The sequence below is a fragment of the Oncorhynchus tshawytscha genome, linkage group LG02 (assembly GCF_018296145.1).
Source record: "Oncorhynchus tshawytscha isolate Ot180627B linkage group LG02, Otsh_v2.0, whole genome shotgun sequence".
Lineage (NCBI taxonomy): Eukaryota > Metazoa > Chordata > Actinopteri > Salmoniformes > Salmonidae > Oncorhynchus > Oncorhynchus tshawytscha.
Window position 1 is genome coordinate 63,557,782 of NC_056430.1, and position 22,713 is coordinate 63,580,494.

The 22,713-nt window shown below is 46.5% G+C and overlaps 3 protein-coding genes across 3 annotated transcripts in view; 2 read left to right on the forward strand and 1 right to left on the reverse strand.

Moving 5' to 3' along the window:
* The window catches only part of LOC112245567 (proteoglycan 4-like), a 35,562-nt gene extending 28,317 nt beyond the window's left edge, over positions 1–7,245 (forward strand). Inside the window, exons 4-5 of the mRNA XM_024413677.2 lie at positions 6,404–6,561; positions 6,734–7,245. Of these exons, the coding sequence (XP_024269445.2) occupies positions 6,404–6,561; positions 6,734–7,245 (670 nt within the window). The remainder of the gene's footprint in view (positions 1–6,403; positions 6,562–6,733) is intronic.
* LOC121840199 (probable basic-leucine zipper transcription factor R) lies at positions 7,234–15,283 on the forward strand. The gene is made up of 2 exons (XM_042302393.1): positions 7,234–9,231; positions 11,991–15,283. Exons 1-2 carry the CDS (start codon positions 7,371–7,373, stop codon positions 12,935–12,937), a joined length of 2,808 nt encoding a protein of 935 aa, XP_042158327.1. The 5' UTR covers positions 7,234–7,370; the 3' UTR covers positions 12,938–15,283.
* Positions 15,284–15,965: 682 nt separating this feature from the next.
* LOC112245623 (zinc finger protein 75A-like) lies at positions 15,966–20,886 on the reverse strand. The gene is made up of 2 exons (XM_024413749.2): positions 20,543–20,886; positions 15,966–17,360 (listed from the first exon to the last, which is right to left on the reverse strand). Exons 1-2 carry the CDS (start codon positions 20,706–20,708, stop codon positions 16,462–16,464), a joined length of 1,065 nt encoding a protein of 354 aa, XP_024269517.1. The 5' UTR covers positions 20,709–20,886; the 3' UTR covers positions 15,966–16,461.
* Positions 20,887–22,713: the final 1,827 nt, after the last annotated feature.

Genomic DNA, 22,713 nt, shown 5'->3' on the forward strand with positions numbered 1-22,713 from the left:
GTTTAAAGCCGGATTTGGATACAAAAAGATTTCCCAAGCTTTAAACATCCCAAGGAGCACTGTGCAAGCGATAATATTGAAATGGAAGGAGTATCAGACCACTGCAAATCTACCAAGACCTGGCCGTCCCTCTAAACTTTCAGCTCATACAAGGAGAAGACTGATCAGAGATGCAGCCAAGAGGCCCATGATCACTCTGGATGAACTGCAGAGATCTACAGCTGAGGTGGGAGACTCTGTCCATAGGACAACAATCAGTCGTATATTGCACAAATCTGGCCTTTATGGAAGAATGGCAAGAAAGCCATTTCTTAAAGATATCCATAAAAAGTGTTGTTTAAAGTTTGCCACAAGCCACCTGGGAGACACCAAACATGTGGAAGAAGGTGCTCTGGTCAGATGAAACCAAAATTGAACTTTTTGGCAACAATGCAAAACGTTATGTTTGGCGTAAAAGCAACACAGCTCATCACCCTGAACACACCATCCCCACTGTCAAACATGGTAGTGGCAGCATCATGGTTTGGGCCTGCTTTTCTTCAGCAGGGACAGGGAAGATGGTTAAAATTGATGGGAAGATGGATGGAGCCAAATACAGGACCATTCTGAAGAAAACCTGATGGAGTCTGCAAAAGACCTGAGACTGGGACGGAGATTTGTCTTCCAACAAGACAATGATCCAAAACATAAAGCAAAATCTACAATGGAATGGTTCAAAAATAAACATATCCAGGTGTTAGAATGGCCAAGTCAAAGTCCAGACCTGAATCCAATCGAGAATCTGTGGAAAGAACTGAAAACTGCTGTTCACAAATGCTCTCCATCCAACCTCACTGAGCTCGAGCTGTTTTGCAAGGAGGAATGGGAAAGAATTTCAGTCTCTCGATGTGCAAAACTGATAGAGACATACCCCAAGCGACTTACAGCTGTAATCGCAGCAAAATGTCGCGCTACAAAGTATTAACAGGTTAAGGGGCCTGAATAATTTTGCACGCCCAATTTTTCAGTTTTTGATTTGTTAAAAAAGTTTGAAATATCCAATAAATGTCGTTCCACTTCATGATTGTGTCCCACTTGTTGTTGATTCTTCACAAGAAAATACAGTTTTATATCTTTATGTTTGAAGCCTGAAATGTGGCAAAAGGTCGCAAAGTTCAAGGGGGCCGAATACTTTCGCAAGGCACTGTATATTGCCTACTGTTCAGTTTTGTACCTACTGAACACGACCCAGAAGTCTTGGGAAGGTTGAGCTCCACTGTTAAGAGGGAGTGTTTAATGGATCAGGGTCTCATGTCCGCTGCCTCTAACCCCCTAACATTTGCCTGGGTGCTTAATAGCCCATCGATTTAGTCTCCTCTCTGTCCTTGGAGTAGTACTACTCTCAACCCTCAGTGAGTGCGACCCTCACCCACATCCTGTTCGTTTTCCACAATCAGGCTTTCCCACTCCATCCTTTCCTCTTCCCCCACTAGGCTGGGATTAGAAAATGACTAAGCGATGCGTTACAGGCAGACAGTGAATAGTTTTCTGTTACCTCTTGAAATTGCTTTTATGTAGTGCAGGACGGCCCTTGCCTCTTCGAGCTTACTGTGTGGGGAGCACTGAGCAGGTGAATAACTACTACTGATTGTTTAGAGTTAATTTATCATAGAAAAGTCCCAAGCCTATTAGCCTACATTAGGCAGCTGATCAAATGGTACTGAACCAAAGTTCTACACCAAACATTAGGAACACCTGCTCTTTCCATGAGACTGACCAGGTGAAAGCTACACTGCTCAACAAAAGGGAACACTTAAACAACACAATGTAACTCCAAGTCAATCACACTTCTGTGAAATCAAACTGTCCACTTAGGAAGCAACACTGATTGACAATACATTTCACATGCTGTTGCAAATGGAATAGACAACAGGTGGAAATTATAGGCAATTAGCAAGACACCCCCAATAAAGGAGTGGTTCTGCAGGTGGTGACCACAGACCACTTCAGTTCCTATGCTTCCTGGCTGATGTTTTGGTCACTTATGAATGCTGGCGGTGCTTTCACTCTAGTGGTAGCATGAGACGGAGTCTACAACCCACACACACACGTGGCTCAGGTAGTGCAGCTCATCCAGGATGGAACATCAATGCGAGCTGTGTCAAGATTTGCTGTGTCTGTCAGCGTAGTGTCCAGAGCATGAAGGCGCTACCAGGAGACAGGCCAGTACATCAGGAGATGTGGAGGAGGGCAACAACCCAGCAGCAGGATCTCTACTTCTGCCTTTGTGCAAGGAGGAGCAGGAGGAGCACTGCCAGAGCCCTGCAAAATGACCTCCAGCGGGCCACAAATGTACATGTGTCTCCTCAAATGGTCAGAAACAGACTCCATGAGGGTGGTATGAGGGCCCGACGTCCACAGGTGGGGGTTGTGCTTACAGCCCAACACCGTGCAGGACGTTTGGCATTTGCCAGAGAACACCAAGATTGGCAAATTCGCCACTGGCGCCCAGTGCTCTTCACAGATGAAAGCAGGTTCACACTGAGCACGTGACAGTCTGGAGACGCCGTGGAGAACGTTCTGCTGCCTGCAACATCCTCCAGCATGACCGGTTTGGCGGTGGGTCAGTCATGGTGTGGGGTGGCATTTCTTTGGGGGGGCCACACAGCCCTCCATGTGCTCGCCAGAGGTAGCCTGACTGCCATTAGGTTCCGAGATGAGATCCTCAGACCCCTTGTGAGACCATATGCTGGTGCGGTTGGCCCTGGATTCCTCCTAATGTAAGACAATGCTAGACCTCATGTGGCTGGAGTGTGTTAGCAGTTCCTGCAAGAGGAAGACATTGATGCTATGGACTGGCCCGCCCGTTCCCCAGACTGAATCCAATTGAGCATATCTGGGACATCATGTCTCGCTCCATCCACCAACGCCACGTTGCACCACAGACTGTCCAGGAGTTGGCGGATGCTTTAGTTCAGGTCTGGGAGGAGATCCCTCAGGAGACCACCTGCCACCTCATCAGGAGCATGCCCAGGCATTGTAGGGAGGTCATACAGGCACGTGGAGGCCACACACACTATGGAGCCTCATTTTGACTCTTTTTAAGGACATTACATTAAAGTTGGATCAGCCTGTAGTGTGGTTTTCCACTTTAATTATGAGTGTGACTCCAAATCCAGACCTCCATGGGTTGATAAATTCTATTGATAATTTGTGTGATTTTGTTGTCAGCACATTCAACTATGTAAAGAGAACATTTCATTCGTTCAGATCTAGGATGTGTTATTTTAGTGTTCCCTTTATTTTTTTGAGCAGTGTATATCCCCTATTGATGTCACTTGTTAAATCAACTACAGTCAGTCAGTTAATTCTGATGGCCTGGAGATGGAAGCTGTTATTCGTGTATTGTTAGTTTTTTTAAACTAGGCTGAGAACAGAATATTATTGCTTTGAGGCGCCTGTACTGTCTCTGCCTTCTAGATGCTAGCGGGGTGAACAGGTTGTGGATCGTGTGGCTGAGGTCCTTAATGTTATCTTGGCCTCCAATGTGACATCAGGTGCTGTAGATGTCCTGGAGGGTAGGCCGTGTGCCCCCGGTGATGCGTTGGGCGGATCCCACAACCCTCTGGAGAGCCCTGCAGTTGTGGACGGTGCAGTTGCCGTACCGGGCAATGATACAGCCCGACAGGATGCTCTCAATGGTGCATCAGATGTTCGTGAGGGTCTTAGGGGCCAAGCCAAATTTCTGTTGTGCCTCCTTCAGCACTATCTGTGTGGCTGGACCATTTTCAGGTTGTCAGTGATGTACACACACAGGAACTTTAAGATTTTCACCATCCACTGCGCCCCTTCATTTTGTTGAGGGAGAGGTTATTTTCCTGGCACCACTCCGCCAGGGCCCTAATCTCACTGTAGACTCATCACTGTTAGTAATCAGGCTTACCACTGTTTGCAAACTTGATGGTGTGTGTGTGGCCATGCAGTCATGGGGGAACAAGGGAGTACAGGAGGGGGCTGAGCACGCACACTTGTGGGGCCCCCGTTTGTGGAACAAGGTAGTGGAGGTGGTGTCACCACCTGGGGTCGACCTGTCAGGATATCCAGGACCCAGTTGCACAGGGCTTGGGTCAGACCCAGGGCCACAAACTTAGTGATGCGCTTGGAGGGCACTATGGTGTTGAAGGCTGAGCTGTAGTCAATGAACAGCATTCTTACATAGGTGTTCCTCTCGTCCAGATGGGATAGGGCAGTGTGACAATGATTGCTTTATCCATGGGTCTGTTGGGGCGGTATGAAAGTTATAGTGGGTGTGGGGTAAGATGGAAATGATATCATTCTTGATTAGTCAAAGCACCTCATGATGACAAAGTGAGCGCTACGAGGCGATAGTTATTTAGTTCAGTTACCTTGGGTACAGGAACCATGGTGGCCATCTTGAAGCATGTGGGGACAGCAGACTGGGATAGAGAGCGATTGAATATGTCCGTAAACACACCAGCCAGCTGGTCTGCACATGCTCTGAGGACGCGGCTAGAGATACCGTCTGGGCCGGCAGCTTTGCAAGGGTTAACGCGCTTAAATGTCTTACTTACGTCGACCACGGAGAAGGAGAGCCTTGATGGTGTGTGTGTGTGTGAGCCATTGAATTGCGACTCCACTTTCTCTATACTGACATTTTGCCTGTTTGATTGCCTTGCGGCGGGAATAACTACACTGTTTGTATTCTGCCATATTTCAAGTCACCTTGCCATGGTTAAATGCAGCAGTTTGCACTTTCAGTTTTGTGCGAATGCTGCCATCTATCCACTGTTTCTGGTTAGGGTAGGTTTTAATAGTCACAGTGGGTCCAACATCTCCTATACACTTCCTGATAAACTCAGTCACTGTATATTTGTCTATTATTCTCGGAAGCTACCTGGAACATATCCCAGTCTGCGTGATCGAAGAAATCTTGAAGCGTGGGTTCCGATTGGTCAGACCAGTGTTGAAGAATAGTCCTTAGCACCGATACTTTCTGTTTGAGTTTCTGCCTATAGGAAGGGAGGCGCAAAATGGAGTCGTGGTCAGATTTGCCAAAAGGAGGGCCTTGTAGGCATCCTGGATGTTGGAGTAACAACTGTGGTTGAGTTTTTTTAGCAGCGCAAGTATTACAGTCTATATATTCATAGAACTTCTGCAGACTTTTCCTAAAATTTGCATTAATATCCCAGCTTCAATAAATGCAGCCTCAGGATATGTGGTTTCCAATTTGCATAAAATCCATTTGAAGTTCTTTTGAGGGCCGTCGTGGTATCAGCTTGAGGGGGGGATATACACGGCCGTGACTCAACCAAAGAAATTTATCTTGGGAGATAATACAGTCGGCATTTGATTGATTGAGGTATTCTAGGTCGGGTGAACAAAAGAACTTGAGTTCCTGTATGTTATCACAATTCCACCATGAGTCATTAATCATGACACATACTCCCCCGACCTTCTTCCTGGAGAGATGTATTCCTGTCTGCGCGATGAACTGAGAACCCAACTGGCTGGACCGACTGTCAAGTGTCTGTCAAATTTAAGGGAGTATCTGTGTTAATTGTGCAAACATCAGTGTAGTAGGACAGTATAGAGTGTAGTCATACAGTATAGAGTCTGTCCAGCCAGTTGGGTTCTCAGTTCAAGAGAGCCATGTTAGTCCCTGATGTCTCTCTGGAAAGAAAGCCTCGCCCTGAGCTCGTCAACTTTATTATCCAGAGACTGAACATTAGCTAGTAATGCGCTCGGAAGAGGTGGGTGGTGTGCGTGCCTCCTAAGTCAGACTAGAAGACCGCTTCGAGTACCTCTCCTCCGCCAAGGTCGTTTTGGGTCAGCCTCTGGAATCATTTCAATTGCCCTTGGGGGTGTGAACAAAGGTTCCGCTTCAGGGAAGTCGTATTCCTGGTCATAATGCTGGTGGTGTTGGTGAGTTACCACCTCTGATATCCAATAGTTCTTCCCGGCTATATGTAAGACACATTTTTCTGGGCTAACAATGTCAAAAATAATACATAAAATAAACTAAATACTGCAAAGTTTCCTAGGAGCTAGAAGCGAGCCAGCCCTCAGTCGGTGTTTATCATTTTAATTAAAACATTTATTTGACCTTCATTTAACAAGGCAAGTTGGTTAAGAATAAAATCTTACTCACAATGACGGCCTACCCTGACCAAACGCGATGCTGGGCCAATTGTGCGCTGACCTATGGTACTCCCAAACACGACCGGTTGTGAAACCGCCTGGAATCGAATCAGGGTCTGTAGTGACTCCTCTAGCACTGAGATGCAGTGCCTTAGACCGCTGCACCACTCGGGAGCCTGTCATTGTGCCCTCTTGGTCAGGTTATTGTGACATGAATGTGTTCTCCATAACCTACCTGGTTTAAATAAAATGTTTTCTTCCCCAGGCCTGCCACTGGTCACACTGGCCTGTTGATGGGCACTTCCAAGCCAGCCGCTGCCAGCTCCAGCAGACCTGCAGCTTCCAGAGTCGGCACCACAGCCCCCTCTACTGGCAGGACTACCACAGTGCAGGCACCCAAACCTACAGGCCCTGCCAAGAAAGGTGCACATGCCTTACAAGTTGTTTTGTACCGTGAATGTAACCCACTTGATTCTATTAGGATTGGTCTTGAGCATCACCTGTATGTATCTCAAAATCTACTTGTGAAGGTACCATTTTATAATTTTAGTTGAGAAGAGATATGCGTGTTTAAATTATTCCTGTTCATTTACAGATGTCAGCAGACCAGCAACCACTGCCGCAGCCAGAAAGCCGGCAACATCCGCCACTACCAAACCGACCAAACCTGACCCCCCTAAAGCGACTGCAGCCTCCAGACCCGAGCCTGCCTCCAAAAGGGCCCATCCCACCAAGGCGACAGACACCAAGCCAGCCCGCCCTACATCACAGGACCCAAAGCCCCTGCCCACACGTAAAGCCCCTCCCACCACACGGCCCCCTGCCACCCGACAGCCCCAGGGCAAGACCCCCCTGCCTCCCCCAGCAACAAGCCCGTGGGCAGCACCGCCCCCCAGTTGGTCAAACAAGCCTCCAAACCAACCCAGTCTGTCCTGCCCTTCACTGCCAGACCTGGAGCTCCCAAGTCTGCAGCTGCAGGAGTGGCTGCAGCAGTGGCTGCTGCTGCTGCAGCAGCAGCTGTGGCAACAGTTGCCGCAGCAGAGCCAGAAGTTGGCGCTTCAGAAGTCCCAGCACCAGTGTCTGCGTTTTCACCAGCAGTGGCCCTAGAGCCCAGAGAAGAGGTTTCAGCCCCAACTCCTCAGGATACTACTTCTCCATCTCCACCACAGAGCCCACTCAGGCTGGCTCCTGCTCCACCACAGGGCTCACTAGTCACTGTTGCCAGGGATGAGATGTCTGAACGACCAGAGACCGTCCCAGCAGCCCCGACACAGCCAGCACCAGACCAGACCTTACCCCAGGACATCCCCACAGCAGTTGCTAGGGCTACACCCAGCCCTCCGGATGCCTCAGAGAAAGCCCAGCTCAACATGGATGAAGAAGAGGACGAGGAGAGGGAGGGCAGCCAGCAGGTGTCCGTGTCAGAAATGAGTGGCACCCAGCCCACAGAAGAGTCCAGGCCTGGTTCAGCCGGCCCTGCGGGCTCGGGGTGGCGTGCAGGCGGTGCCCTGCTATCGGAGCTGGACTCTGAGGAGGTGAGCTGTAGCCAGCAGGGGGTGTCGGAGCTGAGCGCCCCGGGCGTCCTGGAGGGCACGGAGAGCATGGATGACCTAGGAGACGCCAGTCTGAAGGGTGCCATCGACATGGAGGGCATGTCTGCCTCGGCCGGCTCGCCTGACTTTGAGAAGGTGTCCGACATCCCGACCAATGATTTTGATGACTACGATGAAGACGGAGACCGGGTGTGTGACATGGAGGTGGGTTCGGAACGGGCAGATGACCCAAGAAGAGTGAGGCATGACGAGGATGAGGATGATGATGTGGAGATGGCTAGTGAGGGGGTGACTGAGAGCGGGCTGGAGAGCTACGGGAATGCAGATGAGGATGACTTTGCAGAGGATGAGAGACTGGACAACCTGAACCGAGCCCCGCCTGCCCCACTCCTGCCCTCTGCCCTGGCCGCCCAGTGGGACCAACCCAACCCCAGCTCCTTTTGTGACCCCTGGGCCCAGCCGCACCCCCAGGCTGCCTCAGCCGCCCCCCTGCAGACCCCTACCAGCCCCTCTTCAGACCCCTGGCAGGCTGATAAGAAGACACCCACCCTGTACTCCACTCAGCCCTGGCTGCAGCTGGCTGCCACACCATTTGTTCCAGCCCTGCATGAGCCCTCACACCAGCCTGCCCCTGCATCTCCACTTGAAAGAGAGACCCTAGCCCCGTTGCAGTCCCTGTCCCTCATAGCTGCCTCTGGACGCGGCATGTCACACTCCAGCACCCTAAGCCCTACGGAGCTGGCTGTCCACAGCAGCAGCGAGACCAGCACCGCAGAGGAGCTCTGTGACAACAACAGCAGCTCCGGGGTGGAGTCCCGCTCTGAGGGGGGAAAACTCCACACCCTGCCTGCCGCCGTGCTCTCCCTTCAGCCTGAATTGGAGAACCAGGACCTGGAGAGAGAGGACGGCGAGGGGGAGGAGGCAGAGACCCTGCCAGCCGACGAAGTCCCAGGGGACCCCGCCACAGCACCTACGTCCAACCCCTCGTCCTCCACCACAGAGGATGAGGCCAGCGACATGGAGGGCGAGGCCCAGCTGGGCCAGGACATCCACAACGACAGCAAGCCCGGAGCCCAGCGCTGCCTGTCTGCCCTGGAGGAAGGGGAGGAGACCAGCGGCGGTGCAGAAGAGGGTGGAGACACCCCCCAGTCTGCCAACTCGGCGGCATCCTACGCCTACGACATGACGGCGTCCAACTCCAATACCCACTCCACGGCTGAGAGCTGCGCCAAGAGCCCCGGCATCTTCTCTCTGGAGGAGCTGCCTGAGGAGGCCAAGGACCCGTCGCTCATCCAGGAACTGACCCTGCCACCATCCCAGCAACAGGCTGCCTCGGCAGACTCCCTCCTCGTCTCCAACCCAGAGGAGCAGCAGTATATGTTGTGTGGGACACTTGAGGCAGAGCTGGGGGACACGGGGGATCTGAAACCCCTGGACCCCACGATGTTTGCGGCCCCCCAGCAGCTCGGGGAGGGCCCCCGTGTCACCCAACCGCCCTACTACTCCACTATCTGTGAAAACACTGAGAACTCTCTCACAGGTAACGTATAGTCCCCCCCCACACACACTTCCCTACATACCCAGTAACGCAGCTTTACACACACACACACACACACACATCTTTCACCCCTCCCCAGAACCCTCTTTGCTGTGTTAGTCGTCATCATTGTTTGTCCCAAACCTCTCCAACTGGGGTGGATGTGATCCAAATGTACAAATGGGGAAGAAATAAAGACTTTAAATACAGCCACTTCCCTCGTATGATATTACCTTATGAGTATATGGCTTAACTCCTGTATGTGCAATAGCTACAACTATTAGAATGTGTGGTTTTTCTTCACTTTTTAATTAACATGAACTGGCATGGTTTGATTTGGATTGACTGGGCTGTTGTGAAGCAGCTCTTAAGAAAAAAACCAAGAAGAAACATAATAAAAGAAAATGTGGAATGAAATGTTAAACTATGTATTTATCCGACCCTTTTTACTGAACAAGAAAATGCTGGTGAATGTTGATTTGTATTGTCTTGCTGTTTCCCATCATTAAGAAACAGACATCTGTCCTCCCCCCGAGCACCCCGCCCCCCGAGCACTCCCCCTTCCCTCCTGCACTTTAAGGTTAGACTGCCCCCCTTCTTACATTTGTCCTTTTTGAGTATTTACCATTACCAAGCTTTAAATAAAGATTAGATATTTAACATGACTACTCTCTCCCAGACAGTTTTATTCAAGTGGGGATTGGGGAGTTGGATGGCACACTTTGTACTTATCAGCGATTATTCAGTCCTATAACATGGGAGTCAAGGTTGTGTCAACCTTATGTGGGAGACATTATATACCTGTGGGGCATATGGATTCAAAACACATATGCTCTCCCAGCAAGGAAGCATTCATACCTACATCCTCACATACACTACTCCCACCATCCAGAATAGGGCTCAACAGCGACATTATGGAGGATGTTAAACTCCCACCCCTCAGCTGCTCCTCCCACCCCTCAGCTGCTCCTCCCCTCCTGTACTGTGACCCCCCGGTGCCCCTCCCTGGTCCGCTGGATTTCTCCTCCTCCACCAGACAAACTCAGAAACAACATCCAGAAGGTTCCCCATCATCCAAACGGAGGACACCCACCAGTGTTTCTTTTCTTCGAGTAATGTGTGTTTTGCCTTTTCGTTACCGTTCTGCCTGGCCTCTGCATTGTTTGAGATATCTCTGTTATATCTACAAGTGCATGTTCACCGTACACCATTTTCAACCGCACTGTTTAACTACTTTACCCTTGGGATGCCTTGTTTGCATGTCACTGACTGACACTCATTAGCTTTGGTTTGAGGGCTTGGTCCGAAATGGCACCCTATTCTCTAAATAATGCACGGGCCCTGGTCAAAAGTAGTGCACTATATATATTATATGCAATATGGTGGCATTTCAGACTCAGTCCAGGTTCACGTGGTGCTGCTGTCTATGTACTGATGCATGGTTGAAAGGTCTTGTCTTGCATGTTTCACTTACTCACCAGCTCCCACAGGGACTGAAGGAAATGGTTGGTTGCTCACAAGCTTTTATTTGTTTATTTCACAAGACTATCGTTGGTAGTTACTGCATATACAGGAAGCCGCTTTTATTGCACAACTTTTGCACACAAAAAAAATACTATCAGCATATTTTGTTTGGGAAGTCACATTTTGAAAAGGTTAATGAAATGGATTGTGAGATTTGCTCTCTGCTTTAACTCCTCCCCCCCCAGCCAATGCCCCGCCCCTCCCACCATCTCCCTGCTGTCACCATTTCTCCTGGGCCCCCATTGCTTCACTTCACCCCTGTCCCCACCTCTTTTTAAACGCTTTGCTTTTCAGGCTGTCAATGTTGCACATCTTGCCGATGATATCATGTGAATGAGGAGGTAGTTCCTGGGTTCAGTAGTCATATATTGACACACTTTGGCTATCCTAAACCATTAGGCCCAGCTACAATTGTCAATTTGGCATTCAAACAGCCACTATGCCAGAAATGTATGAAAATCTACAGGTAACTGCCAAAATAATAGAAACACTTGAGTAAATGAGGGTTGCAAAGTATATTAAAGCAGGTGCTTACACACAAGTGTGGTTCCTGAGTTAATTAAACAATCAACATCCCATCATGCTTAGCTGGGTTGGCCAATTATTTTGGCTACCACGGCTATGCCCCCATAGGAGGGCACTGGCCCCTACAGGACACGAGTGGTCACTGAATGGTTTGATGAGCATGAAAATGTCAACCATATGCCGTGTCTGTCACCAGATCTCAACCCAGTTGAACACAAACGGGAGATTCTGGAGCGGCGCCTGAGATTTTCCACTGCCATCAACGTAACACCCAAAATGTTATTTATCGTTGAAGAATGGTGTTGCATTCCTCCAATGGAGTTGCAGACGCTTGTAGAATCTATGCCAAGTTGCATTGAAGCTGTTCTGGCTCGTGGTGCCCCAACACCCTATTAAGACATTGTCATTTCCTTTATTTTGGCAGTTACCTGTACAATATAATAGTTGTAAGTTGCCTATGATGAATTCTGCATCACTTTTCAAGCCACAAACCCACAAATTACAATCTCTCGAAGCTACATTTTTACTGGGTGTAGAATACCAGGACATTACATCACTGTCTTAAACTCCTCCCACTAACGTCTCCTTGGTAGACTACAATACCCACAGTCTCTGTTATCTGCTCTGACCTGCACTGCTACCTCTCACTTGTCCGTCTTTCTCTCTTTCTAACACACGCTTCCCACCGGGTGATCTCCACTTCTTCCTCGCAGGGATCAACGCGCTCCCCCAGCCACACTACCGCCGCGACCACCACCCCAACCTCCACTGTGACCTCTTGACCCCACCCAGGCTGACCTGTGCTGACCTACCTCCCCGGAGCCCTCGCCTGCAGGCCAGCCCCCAGCTCCTCCGACTGGAACGGCACAAGCAACAACTACTAGAGCTGCAGCAACGCAGAGAACAGCAGAGCAAACCCAAAGAAGAAAACGACGAAGAGGCGAGGAAGAAGAGCGAGCAGGAGAAGGAAATGAAGAAAAAGGAGGCAGAGGAGGAGACGCTGAGGAGGGAGGAGGTGGAGCAGAGACAGCAGATCATGCAGTGGCAGCAGGAGCTGGAGGAGCAGACACAGCAGATGTCACCGCAACAACAGCCCCAAAAAGGTCAGGCAACAGTGCTGCTTTCACCTTCCTCTGGTCTCCATACCATTTATGAAGCCCTGGAGAGTGATGAAGAGGAGGGGAAGGAAATTGAGGTTAATGTCCAGCTTGAACAACGCGAAGAAGCCCCGCTGGAGAAAGAGGTTGACAGTAACAGTGACCGCCGAGAGGTATTGGACGAAGCCGGTAGCCACTCCACTTCCAGTCCCTCTCCAGACTCCCCCGAGCAGGAAGAGTCCCGGGACGCCTCCCCACCCCCCGTCTCCCAAGAATGCCCCCCTTCCCTGGACCTGGACTGGGGGAAGAAAGTTGACATTGTCCAGCAGCTGATCAACCAGACCCTGCTGCTGACGGGCGATGGCTGCTCCTCCCTGCTCCTGCTTCCCGGGGGCAGAGGAGGCACCTTGAGCCCCCTGGAGGCCAGCCTGTGGCCCAACCTGCTACCCCCCCTCACCCCTCCCTCAGCCACGGTCACGGCGGTCAGCAGCTTCTCCCCGGAGGCCCCCGGCCAGTCCCCCCAGGGCGAGTGGACAGTGGTGGAGCTGGAGACACACCACTGAGGGACGTGTGTGTGTGTGTGTGTGTGTGTGTGTGTGTGTGTGTGTGTGTGTGTGTGTGTGTGTGTGTGTGTACACACACAGTGAAGACTCACCACTAATGGTCGCACACAATGTTATTCAATGTCTGTCAGCCACATCACTGCTGTACACACCACTACTGTAACAACACCTCTCTTACCTCTCCTTGCCATTCAACACCACTGCAAATACAACACTACTGTTTGTTACACTGAACTTATACCACTGTATCCTCAAACATGATACCTTTTGAATGGGTGGCAAAGGCCACTGACACCCCAGTCATATCAATCACAGACTGACTCACACTGGAATTTTACACCTCTCTCATGCCAAAACAATCATGTTAGGTTACACACCAACAGTCCCAGAAGGCTACTACCTTGATTAGGCTGGTTGACTGAAACTTCTGGACCAGCTATTTGGGTAGAATAGTGACCGCTTTTTAGCCATGGTCCATTTTACTGAAGCCAAAACGACTGGATTCATCACACACATGCAATATGTTCAGGTTGGGGTCCTAGGTGGTTTAGTTTCCACTGAAGATGTTGATTAGTATAGATGTTTAACTGACTATTGGTCTGAATTACTGATGACAAACTGCACTTGACTAAACCAGCATCCTATAATGATTACCCTGATCCTGTCACTCACTCAATGCCTGCTTTGCTTTGTGCTTCAAAACCATTTTGATTTACTCTAGAGCAACAAATCATAGAAATAGAATCCCTAGAACGGTCATGGGATCCTCATTCAAATTGCTGAGGGCTTTTATCCTGTCTAGGGGTTCTATTTATATGGGCCAAGTAACTGTTTCTCTGACATCAAACCAGAGGCCTTCCACCAGCTCAGGTAAAACACTGGATGGCTGTATGTGTGGGAATAAGGTTATTTATCGACTGATGAATGCCACCATTTTTCAGGGTGGTATTTCACTAAGCAGGATCTATTTGGGATCCAGCTTAGTGAAATACACCTGGGTGCTAATAAAATGGACTGTTTCTGTTGCATGCTACTGCTGACTCTGATGGTCACTGGAAATATTGGTTTATTTTTGTTTGTTTTCAGAAGCACCGTCTCATGTCTTTGTTCTGAAGACTTGGCCCTGTATCCTGGGCGGTTTTCCTCATGTTTGGTCTTGTTTCTGTGGTTACAGATGATGTCATAATGGGGGTGGGAGTGGTCATGACATTGATATGAGGTAATGGAGGAATGAATAGGTGATTGAAGAGGGTCAGAGTGTAAGAGAACATTCTATTGAGTAGATTACTCTGGGGATATAACCGGTTCTTCTGTGAGGCTGCTGGGTCCTAGCCTGGTCCCAGATCTATTTGTGCCGACCATCTGCCCAACTCTTATGGTCGTTTGGTGTGACGAAGACCATAGGACTTGCCAAGATGACACAAACAGATTTGGGACCAGTCATGGGTTTTTTGGGGGGTTAGTCATGAACTAAGTTTGACTGATGGTGGTACAGAGTTAACGTTGTGGATGTGGACATGTATGTTATGTGTGTCTGGATGGAAAGGTACTGCATATGAAGAAAACAATTTGAATTACCTCAGTGGATTGTGAATTTAGTAAATGAGTGTCCATTAAGCCTATAATATGGATTATAGAGCCTTTGAAAATAGTTGTTCATTGCTCCATGTCAGATCAGGTTTCAAACTGACGGTACGTGAGTCAAACACCGTCTTTACTACTAGGGTACTTGTGTTCAAATGTGAACTTGCATTGCGCCTCACTGAAGTTGACTTTTCCAACAGGAGTGTCATCTATTCAGCAGAAACAAATCCAACAGGATTTGTGGTTGAACTTCGAGCCCTAAGGACAGTCCACTGTGTGTGGGGACAATGACCATGGATGGACAGAAACAGGTGGTTGTCCCAACAGGGTTTGAGATGATCTGTGAACGCTGAAACACTTCTAAATTGTACCATAGGGATGGACTCGACAGTTGATACAACCACACTCTGCTGTGAGGCCAGGGCTAGTAGATACTATATGTATCTGGAAATCAAACCCTTTTCCACCGTAGGCACAGCAAGCAAGGGCCCTTTTTTATATAAATGGTAGCTAGGTTCTCCACAGTGTCTTTTTCAAGCTGTTTCTATGTGTAGCCAAGTGGCTGCCATTTTCTAAGGCAGTTTGGTACATTCCAATTTGAGGGCTCTGCCACTTCTACTCCTCAATCCCAAAGAGACGTGCAGAATGCATCGGTCAAAGCTGGACTTTATCTTGTGTATTTTAAATGTCTCCTCGCTGTAGTGTTTTGTATACCGTTAGTGTATATTACTGAAAGGGGAGACTCAGACCATTTATTGCAATGAAGGGAACCCACTGGATTTTTATTTTGTACTGTAGAGAATATAAGGTATGGTAAATGAAAAATAGGTGACATTATTTATAGATTTAAAGCAGATATTGTTTTAGAGAATGAAGGTTAATGGTTGTAGATGTAATGGTTTATTTAAATTCCCCCAAGATGTGACAGTTGAACTTCTGTGGGCACTATACTTGTAGACGTTTTGTCTGTTTTGCCTGAATTTCTTAAAGATCTTTTCAATAGTTATCAGGGGATATGAAGTGAATAGACTGTGTTCAGTGCCAGCGCTTCCATGAACACGCTTGGTACATTTTGTATTTTACGTAACTGATCAAACATTCACATCGAGCTGGTGTAGAAATGACACTGTAGCAAATGACAATATCATGCAAAGTTACAGAACTCACACCCAATGGAGCTTGTCTGGGAATCACTAGTACTGAAAGATGTGGAATCTTACCCCTCTTTGTAAAGTTCTGTCATTTATTTTAAAATGGACACCCCCTTGTAATGTCAATATTTTTGTTGAAATGAGGTTGGGCATTTTGACATTGTGGAGTTCAAATTACGGCAGCTTGTTTTAATACGTAATAATTCCTTGAGGTTCTGTGACTTTATGAAGGACTAATGTGTTTGTCAATGTTTCAATGCATTTTATTTCGAGAAAATAAAAATGATTCTCTTAAGCAATAAATCGTTTTTTATTATTCCAACTTCCAACTCATTGCCTGCTGCCCTCCCATGGTAAGTGCTGCCCTCCCAGGATCAGTTTCAGGATCGGTTTACCCTCCACTGGCTCCACAAATCCTACTCATAACCATGAGGGGAACCACATTTGACCATAGATCAGTTTTATAGATTTGAAAAATGAATGCAAGGACGATTTCTTGGACTATTCGAGACATTCCAAAACAAACTACAAGGAATTCCTGTCTATAATGACGTGAATACATCAAGAGACTTTGAACAGCAGACCATGAATTTAATTACTCTCTACTGTTGGATCAAATCAAACCTTTACATATGTTTTGCAAAAGTAAATTCATGACATTGATTTATCTGAAACCCACAGGATGAATGAGCCAGAGTTGCTTTGCTTTTCCAAAGAGTGTTATCCATCTGACAAGATGTCTTTGTCCTAATTACTTTGTTTCATTGGGAACTTTCTTTCCTGTGTAACTCAGTATGTGCAAGTCCGTATGTGTTCAGTTAGGTTCCCCTTCCGATTGAAGCTTTTCCCACAGTCTTTACAGCTAAATGGTTTCTCTCCTGTGTGAGTAAGTATGTGTCTCATTAAGTCCCCCTTCTGAATGAAGCTCTTCCCACAGTCACCACAGCCAAATGGTTTCTCTCCTGTGTGAATCCTCATATGCCTGGAAAGATGTCCTTTGAGTTTGAAGGTCTTTCCACAAAAGGGGCAGGTGCAGGGTCTCTCCACATGACAGAATCTGACATGGGCCTTCAATTTACAGGTGGAGTTGTAGCGTTTTTTGCAGAGGTGGCATTCGCTGGGTCTCTTGGTGAGAGTCACATGCTCCTGCAGGTCAGCTGTCAGAGCAAACGTTTCACCACAGTCACAGCAGCGGTGAGTTTTTCTAGACGTGGTGCTGGGTTTGGGACAGTGTTCCCCCATTGATGGGTTGGGATCCAGTGGTGGGCTGTGATGGAATGGTGACAGCAGCCTAAGTCCTACTAGGTCACCGCTTACAGATGAGCTGTGGCTATAGTTTTGATTATCTGGAGGGTCACAGGGAATGTCGAGACCCTCTAGATGGGTAACGGTGACAAAATGTGGGAGGTCCACTGGTTTAGAGTTACTGTCTCTGTTCTCCACTGTCTGGGTTTGGGGAAGAGAAAAGGACTGTGGGTTTTCCTGATCACATTTACTTTTCACACAAGGAGGTAATTTGAACACACTGAAATCTTCCTCCTGACAGGTCCAGAGTTCCTCCTGTTCCTCTTTAATCTGTGTGGGTTCTCGGTCCTCCTGCTGCAGACTGGTTCTCCACTCCTGCTCAGAGTGCTGCTGCTTAGGGGGAACCTCGTCTTCAGTGACAGCAACAGATAACTGAAGGGACTCTGGAGGGAAGGCGAGGAGGAGCAGAGGTTATCTATACCATATAAATAAAAACCCTTCATCTCTATGAAATATATACAGTACCAGTCAAATGTTTAGGGACACCTACTCATTCATTGGTTTTTATTTTTACTATTTTCTACATTGTAGAATAATAGTGAAGACAACTATGAAATAACACATGGAATCATATAACCAAAAAAGTATTAAACAAATCCAAATATTTTATGAGATTCTTCAAAATAGCCACCCTTTGCCTTGACAGCTTTGCACACTTGGCATTCTCTGAAACCAACTTCATGAGGTAGTCACCTGGAATGCATTTCAATTAACAGGTGTGCCTTGTTAAAAGTTCATTTGTGGAATTTCTTTCCTTCTTAATGTGTTTGAGCCAATCAGTTGTTGTGACAAGGAAGGGGTGGTATACAGAAGATGTCCATATTATGGCAAGAACAGCTTGAATAAGCAAAGAGAAACGACAGTCCATAATTACTGTAAGACATGAAGGTCAGGTCAATATGGAACATTTCAAGAACTTTTAAAGTTTCTTCAAGTGTCATGATGACCCAGAGTTAGCTCTGCTGCAGAGGATAAATTCATTAGTTATCATCCTCAGAAATTGCAGCCCAAATAAATGCTTCAGAGTTCAAGTAACAGAAATATTTCAATGTCAACTGTTCAGAGGAGACTGTGTGAATCAGGCCTTCATGATCGAATTGCTTCAAAGAAACCACTACTAAAGGCCACCAATAAGAAGAAAAGACTTGCTTGAGCCAAGAAACACAAGCAATGGACATTAGACCGGTGGAAATCTGTCCTTTGGTCTAGAGTTCGACTGATTATGATTTTTCAAAGCCAATGCCGATTATTGGATGACCAAAAAAGCCGATACCGATTAATCGGCTGATTTAAAAAAATAAATAAAAATGTATTTGTAATAATGACAATTACAACAATACTGAATTAACACTTTTTAACTTAATATAATACATCAATAAAATCAATTTAGCCTCAAGTAGATAATGAAACATGTCCAATTTGGTTTAAATAATGCAAAAACAAAGTGTTGGAGAAGAAAGTAAAAGTGCAATATGTGCTATGTAAGAAAGCTAACGTTTCAGTTCCTTGCTCAGAACATGAGAACATATGAAAGCTGGTGGTTCCTTTTAACATGAGTCTTCAATATTCCCAGGTAAGAAGTTTTAGGTTGAAGTTATTATAGGACTATTTCCCTCTATACCATTTGTATTTCATTAACCTTTGACTATTGGATGTAACAGTATAGCTTCTGTCCCTCTCCTCGCTCTTCCCTGGGCTCGAACCAGCAACACAACGACAACAGCTACGACATCGAAGCGTTACCCATGCAGAGCAAGGGAAACAACCACCCCAAGGCTCAGAGCGAGTGAAGTTTGAAATGCTATTAGTGTGCGCTTCGGTCACACCAGCCTCATCTCGTGAGTTGATAGGTTTGAAGTCATAAACAGCGCAATGCTTGACGCACAACGAAGAGCTGCTGGCAATAACGCACAAAAGTGCTGTTTGAATGAATGTTTACGCGCCTACCACCCTCAGTCAGATACTTAGATACTTGTATGCTCAGTCAGATTATATGCAACACAGGACACACTAGATAATATCTAGTAATATCATCAACCATGTGTAGTTAACTAGTGATTATGATTGATTGTTTTTTATAAGATAAATGTAATGCTAGCTAGCAACTTACCTTGGCTTACTGCATTTGCGTAACAGGCAGTACTTGTGGAGTGCAACGAGAGAGAGGCAGGTCGTTATTGCGTTGGACTAGTTAACTGTAAGGTTGCAAGATTGGATCCCCCGAGCTGACAAGATGAAAATCTATCTTTCTGCTCCTGAACGAGCAGGTAACTCACCGTTCCTAGGCCGTCATTTAAAATAAGAATGTGTTCTTAACTGACTTGCCTAGTTAAATAAAGATGAAAAAAATACAAAATCGGCAAATTGGCGCCCAAAAATACGGATTTCCGACTGTTATGAAAACTTGAAATCGGCCCTAATTAATCGGCCATTCCAAATAATCGGTCGACCTCTACTTTGGTCTAATGAGTCCAAATTTTAGACTTTTGGTTCCAACAGTCATTTCTTCGTGAGTCACATAGTAGGTGCACGGATGATCTCTGCATGTGTGGTTCCCACCATGAAGCATGGAGGAGGAGGTGTGATGGTGCTTTGCTGGTGACACTGATTTATTTAGAATTCAAGGCACACTTAACCACCATGGCTACCACAGCATTCTGAAGAGATACACCATCCCATCTGGTTTGCGCTTAGTGGAATTGTCATTTGTTTTTCAACAGGACAATGACTCAACACCCCTTCAGGCTGTCTAAGGACAATATGACCAAGAAGGAGAGTGATGGAGTGCTGCATCAGATGACCTGGCCTCCACAATCCCCCGACCTCAGCCCAATTGAGATGGTTTGGGATGAGTTGGAGCGCAGATTTTCATTTTACCTTTATTTAACTAGGCAAGTTAGTTAAAAACAAATTATTATTTTCAATGACATCCTAGGAACAGTGGGTTAACTGCCTTGTTCAGGGGCAGAACGACAGCTTGTCAGCTTGGGGATTTGATCTTCCAACCTTCCTGTTACTAGTCCAACGCTCTCACCACTAGGCTATCTGCCACCCAGATTGAAGGAAAAGCAGCCAACAAGTGCCCAGCATATGTGTGAACTCCTTCAAGACTATTGGAAAAACATTCCAGGTGAAGCTGGTTGAGAGAATGCCAAGAGTGTGCAAAGCTGTCATCAAAGCAAAGGGTGGCTACTTTGAAGAATCTCAAATATATTTTTGGTTACTACATGATTCCATATGTGCTATTTCATAGTTTTGACATCTTCACTACTATTCTACAATGTAGAAAATAGTAAACATACATTAAAACAATTGAATGAGTAGGTGTGTTCAAACTTTTGACTGGTACTGTATATAGATAGATATACACACAGCTTTTAGACATGCCTGAGTGATATTCTATTTCAAGAAAATGTTTGTGAAACTTCAACATGCACGGTAAATTTTATATATATATATATATATATATATATATATATATATATATATATATAATGATCACTGTTAGCCTATATTAACAACTTAGCTGTTAATAAAACATTATTGTAGCTAGATATTTGTAGACCTTTTCTACATTGGTTTATGTCCGGGGTTATCCGCAGCAGTCTCCGCAGATTATCATTCTCCTCCTGGTACTCGGCTACCGTTTTCTCAACTGCCCCGAAAATCTCCACAGCAGCCGCTGTTAAACGCTCATTTAAGAACACGCGCAACATCTGTAATGTAGACATTTTCAGACGACTGAAAGGTGGGTATTAAGCTAGTATGGCCAAATATACTAATAACTAACCCCTTTTGCCTGTGGTATGGCTTCGTCCACGAGGAAAAATGGTAGCCACTAGCCACAAACAAAACAAACCCTCTCCCAGTTTTACGTCCGTATTGTCGTCTTCTGTTTGTGTCAGTCATTGGTGAGCCCGTAAACGCATCACAGCACCCCCATGTGGATGGATGATTACTAGAGAATAAAATGTTTCTAAACCAGCCAGGTCACCTGTGATACAAGTCGATATCGGCGTCAACCCATGTCTGAGGAAGTCGGGAGATGACGTGGAACCCGACCACGAGGGGCAACAGTGAGCTGTTACCTTCAAGTTGGTTTCGGTTCTGCTAGGGTGTTGTGAACGGGGATGGCGGATGGGTGTAAAGCAACTGCCTCTGGTGCCAATTGTTCCATTAACTCTGAGCTCTTAAGGTTAGGCATTAACTCTAAATGGTTAACGATTGGAATAGGCTTAAAACAAAAATCTCAGAAATAATTTAGCTGGATTCCAATATGCAACTTTCGGCACCAGTGGCAGACTCTTTGGTAAGGTTTTCTGCTTCTGGTGCCAAAGGTTTCTTTTTCAAATCCAGTAAAGTTGTTTTTGAGATTTTCATTTTAAGTCTATCCCAAACCTTAACCCATATATACTATGATACCACCCCACAGTATCAGATATACTATGGTACCACCTCACAATACCAGATATACTGTAGTACCATCCCACAGTATCAGATATACTATAGAACCACCCCACAGTATCAGATATGCTATGGGACCACCCCACAGTATCAGATATGCTATGGAACCACCCCACAGTATCATATATACTATGGAACCACCCCACAGTATCAGATATACTATGGAACCACCCCACAGTATCAGATATACTATGGAACCACCCCACAGTATCAGATATGCTATGGGACCACCCCACAGTATCAGATATACTATGGAACCACCCCACAGTATCAGATATGCTATGGAACCACCCCACAGTATCAGATATGCTATGGAACCACCCCACAGTATCAGATATGCTATGGACCCACCCACAGTATCAGATATACTATGGAACCACCCCACAGTATCATATATACTATGGAACCACCCCACAGTATCAGATATACTATGATACCACCCCACAGTAACATATACTCTGTAGTACCACCCCACAGTATCAGATATACTATGGAACCACCCCACAGTATCAGATATACTATGGAACCACCCCACAGTATCAGATATACTATGGAACCACCCCACAGTATCAGATATACTATGGAACCACCCCACAGTATCAGATATACTATGGAACCACCCCACAGTATCATATATACTATGGAACCACCCCACAGTATCAGATATACTATGGAACCACCCCACAGTATCAGATATGCTATGGGACCACCCCACAGTATCAGATATACTATGGAACCACCCCACAGTATCAGATATGCTATGGAACCACCCCACAGTATCAGATATGCTATGGAACCACCCCACAGTATCAGATATGCTATGGACCCACCCACAGTATCAGATATACTATGGAACCACCCCACAGTATCATATATACTATGGAACCACCCCACAGTATCAGATATACTATGATACCACCCCACAGTAACATATACTCTGTAGTACCACCCCACAGTATCAGATATACTATGGAACCACCCCACAGTATCAGATATACTATGGAACCACCCCACAGTATCAGATATACTATGGAACCACCCCACAGTATCAGATATACTATGGAACCACCCCACAGTATCAGATATACTATGGAACCACCCCACAGTATCATATATACTATGGAACCACCCCACAGTATCAGATATGCTGTAGTACCACCCCACAGTACCAGATATACTGTAGTACCACCCCACAGAAACAGATATACGATGCTACCACCCCACAGTATCAGATATACTGTAGTACCACCCCACAGAATCAGATATACTGTA

What these genes read in the sequence shown, in the direction of transcription:
- LOC112245623 (XM_024413749.2), bottom strand. Translation starts at nt 20,708, where the DNA reads ATGTCTACATTACAGATGTTGCGCGTGTTCTTAAATGAGCGTTTAACA. An exon ending in CATAAACCAATGTAGAAAAG is followed by an intron (nt 17,361 to 20,542) that starts GTCTACAAATAT and finishes CCTTCCCTCCAG; the next exon opens with AGTCCCTTCAGTTATCTGTT.
- LOC121840199 (XM_042302393.1), top strand. Translation starts at nt 7,371, where the DNA reads ATGTCTGAACGACCAGAGACCGTCCCAGCAGCCCCGACACAGCCAGCA. An exon ending in CACTGAGAACTCTCTCACAG is followed by an intron (nt 9,232 to 11,990) that starts GTAACGTATAGT and finishes TCTTCCTCGCAG; the next exon opens with GGATCAACGCGCTCCCCCAG.